This window comes from Triticum dicoccoides, chromosome 7B (assembly GCF_002162155.2).
Source record: "Triticum dicoccoides isolate Atlit2015 ecotype Zavitan chromosome 7B, WEW_v2.0, whole genome shotgun sequence".
Lineage (NCBI taxonomy): Eukaryota > Viridiplantae > Streptophyta > Magnoliopsida > Poales > Poaceae > Triticum > Triticum dicoccoides.
This window is the reverse complement of record NC_041393.1, coordinates 744327621-744331556: the sequence shown is the minus strand read 5'-3', so window position 1 is coordinate 744331556 and position 3936 is coordinate 744327621. Positions and strand designations below refer to the sequence as shown.

The following is a 3936-nucleotide window of genomic DNA, read 5'->3' as shown; positions in this document are numbered from 1 at the left end:
ACCAACGGCACAGGCGGCAACATTAGCATCGATGATTACCAAACCAAACCGGCCCTGGTGCACTCTTTGTAACAAGATCAGTATTAATCCACGTGATCAATGCCTACAAGCTGGACCGATGAAGGCCCATAAGAAGGCCCATTTAAGATCATGACCTCCTCCCATCCGTTTCTAGAGTCATTAAAAGGCGATTAGCGTTGACGGCCGCCTTCTCTTGAACTCTTGGTCCGATCGGAGTCGGAGTAGATTCAGATTAAATTAGGCGACGACGGCGTCGCGAGCGGCAACCACCCAATTCTCCTGCGGTCCTGCTAACTAGCCAAGGTTCATTGATCACCGGTAGTGAGTTGCAGATTAGTCTAGAGACCATGTCCTTCGTCGGGGTATCCGTCATCGCCAACGGCGAGCTCCTCGGCGCTGACACCTCGCCTGCAAGCTGCCCCAGCGCCAGCGGGTACCACTTGCTTGTCGTCCAAGGCCACTCGCGCATGCGCGAGAAATCCAACATATCTCACCGTTTCACCGTCGGAGGCCACCGCTGGCGAATCGTTTACAACCCCGCGCTCTATGACCTGGGCGAAGACGGGGTCGTAGTACTTTGTCTCTTCCTCGACGAGAAACTAGACACCACTGCAGAGCCCGTGAAGGCGCAGGTCGAGTTTAGCTTCGTTGACGAGACCGACAAGCAAGAGCCGGCACGTATCCGCGCTAGCAAAATACTAGAGCTACGAGGCCAGTGCAATGATGCGTTTAAGTACATTGACAGAGCAGTCTTGGACAAACATCTCAACAACGGCAGTTTCACCATCCGGTGCGACATCGTGGTCCTAAATCCAACATGCGACACCGCGTTCATCACGGTTCCGCCGTCCGACATGCAACAGAACTTCACAGACTTTCTCCTGGCAGGGGAGGGCACCGACGTGGTCTTCCATGTGGGCTGCGAGACATTCGCCGCCCATCGGTGTATTCTCACGGCCCGGTCTACGGTCTTCAGGGCAGCCCTCTTTGGCCCCATGAAGGAAGGCACGTCCACGGCCGCCACCGTGCATATAGACGATATGGACGCTACGGTATTCAAGGGCATGCTTGGGTTCATCTACAGCGACTCATTTCCAGCGATGGACACAAATGAAAATGAGGGCGCCCTGCTGCAGCACTTGCTCATCGCGGCAGACAGGTACAACCTCCCAAGACTCAGGGCGATGTGTGAGAAGAAGCTTTGTGAGCACATCGACGTGAGCACGGTGACCACCATACTAGGGCTTGCCGAGCCGCATGGCTGTGACGGGTTGAAGAAGGTGTGTTGCAAGTTCCTCCGGTGTCCGGACAACCTTAGGGCAGTGGTGTCCATGGACGGCTTTGATGATTTGTGCAGGAGCTGCCCCACTCTTATGAAGGGCATGATCCTTGGCGTGCTACCAGCAAAGTAGGACTTCAGCATATTAGTGTTAGATCTTCATATATTCCGTCCATTTTTTTCACCTTCCTTATTTACTCCCTTTGTCATTGCAGAAGGAAAAGGAAAAGGGAATGAAGTCTCTTCGACTTTGATCTAAAAGACTATTGGGCAGAGTAGCCTACGTGTTTTGCAGGGGTGGATGCCCTTCGATCACTCATGGATGGTGTCGTCTGCTTTGCAATGAATTGCTTTCTTTAGTTTCATACCTTCATTGATGGCTACGTTGTAGCATGTGTGCGGATGTTTCGAAGTTTCCTGCAAGAGGGGATCTTCGTATCCTCCAGGATGTTGCTATTTCTTTACGTGCTGCATTTCAGAACTTTGTGCAAACATATAGTGGTTTCCTTAATTAAATTGGGAGAGTAAGCCCCTTTATTTAAGAAAAAGTAGAAGAAAAGTTGTATTCACTTCGTTTTTACCTCTTCCCGTGTTTGTTAGTTCATTGCATGCGCAATGTAGTTCCAAAGGTATGAGTTCCTTATCCTTACGTAAGTTCCCTGAGCAATGCTACATCAACGTAAGGTTTACAGGAGTTCACAGGGCTAGGGCGATGTGGGCTGTTGTGATTGGCAATTAGGGAACACAGACCCACCCAGATTAGTTAGGGGGGAAAGGTAAATTCGTTGGTTCTTTAAACCACATATGTGCATCCAACATTTCTGCAAGTTCACTGGATAATACCGTCATACAATTTTCTTTCAACGGATTGCTTAAGATGATTAGCTAACGATCGACTGCTGTGAAGTACTAGTTGTGATTTGTTCATGACTCTATTAGTAGTTGTTGTTACATGTGCGATGCTGATGTGCATGTTTTCATATTCATCTAGTATGCTAGATTGTTGCATGCTACTTAGTCACGAGTTATTTAGTGAAATTAATCATGAATTTCCCTAATATTCCAACCAAACTTAGCAATTGATCCTGCCGAAAGATCACGGCAGTCACGGTAATGGACGGTTTCATCTTTTGTGCTAGAGATGGAATGATCCTTGTCCTACTGACCCCGAGGTAGTTTATCTTCATGCATCCATGGGTAGCTAAAATCCAATTAATTATTATACATTTCGCGAAAATATAGATGGTATCAAACATGCAATTTTTTCTTTTATCTTTTTCTAACACGAAAAAGAAGAAGAACTTTTTTAATGGATATATGTGAGTATGATTCTAGAATGAGTGACTGTCTAGCTTGGCAAACTTTGCGGTCATGTGCAAACTATAATTGACAGAGAAAATTAATTCTAACATAGATTCTCTTGTATTAGTTTTATGTGCTCATTGTAAAAAAAGTGTGATTATTTGCTGAGGACTAAAATTACGGTCAATGGACCTTGTCATGGCACACTACTGGAATCCACATCTTTGCCGTCCGCCATGGTGGACGACAAAGGAATGGATCACGGACGGCAAACTCCTTTGCAGTCTGCTGGCGGACGGCAAACCGTCTGTCTGAACACGTGCCAGCAAAGGCCTTCTTTGCCGTCCGCTTCCTGGAAACGGACGGCAAAGGGTTGTGCCGTCCGCCGATGGTGGCCAGCAGGCGGCAACGATTGTGGACGGCAGTGAGGTGGGCTGAGAGCCGTTACGGGTTAACGGCGTGCTTTGCCGTCAGCCAGCGGACCACAAAGAGGCTACGGTCTTTGCCGTCAGCTGACAGACGGCAAAGTGCTCAAACATGCTAGTCCCATGAATCACCGGTATCTGCCACGTGGCATATTTGCCGTCAGCTAGCTGACGGCAAATAGCCTGTACATCCCTGTTTTTAATTTAATTCATTCAATTTAACAACAATTCACAGATACACACAGATATACATATACACACAACAAGCATATCCAACACACAAGTTTCATCATATATACATACATAACCAACACATATATAGTTCCATGCATCCTTACATATTACAAAAGTTTCATATTGTTTATCCATCCATCCATATATAACAAGTTCCAACCATGCAAGTTCATTGATACAAAATTAAAGCACAAATGGAAAAGAAGGAGTCCATCCATGCAAGCTTCCGTGAATTAAATCAAATCTGCAAAATGATAAACAAGATGTTAGAAGAAGAAGAATAAAATGAAGAAGAAGAAGAAGACTATAAGAAGTAAGCATACTTAAGTAAAATGGAGCTAACCTAGAAGAAAATGAAGAAGAAGAAGAAGACTAGAAGAATACTAGATGAATAAGAAGAAGAAGACTATATGCTTATTATGTAAACTTGGTCATTTTGTGCTAATATAAGTAATTTTGGAGTTAACCTATAGGAAACTAAGTATATTAGAGCTAACTTAGAGCTAACTTATGTCATTTTGGAGAAGAAGAAGAAGAAGAAGAAGAAGAAGAAGAAGAAGAAGAAGAACAACAACAACAACAACAACAACAAGAAGAAGAAGAAGAAGAAGAAGAAGAAGAAGAAGAAGATTATAAGCTTATTACGTAAACTTGGTCATTTTGTGTTAACATAAA

The 3936-nt window shown here is 45.0% G+C and overlaps 1 protein-coding gene across 1 annotated transcript; it reads left to right on the top strand.

Annotated features, from left to right (window-relative positions):
- Positions 1-368: 368 nt before the first annotated feature.
- Positions 369-1433, top strand: LOC119339931 (BTB/POZ and MATH domain-containing protein 2-like). Its single transcript, XM_037611834.1, has one exon. It carries the CDS (start codon positions 369-371, stop codon positions 1431-1433), a length of 1065 nt encoding a protein of 354 aa, XP_037467731.1.
- The last annotated feature ends 2503 nt before the right edge of the window (positions 1434-3936 follow it).

Excerpts from the sequence above, each read along its gene's own strand:
- LOC119339931 (XM_037611834.1), top strand. The coding sequence starts at position 369 with ATGTCCTTCGTCGGGGTATCCGTCATCGCCAACGGCGAGCTCCTCGGC.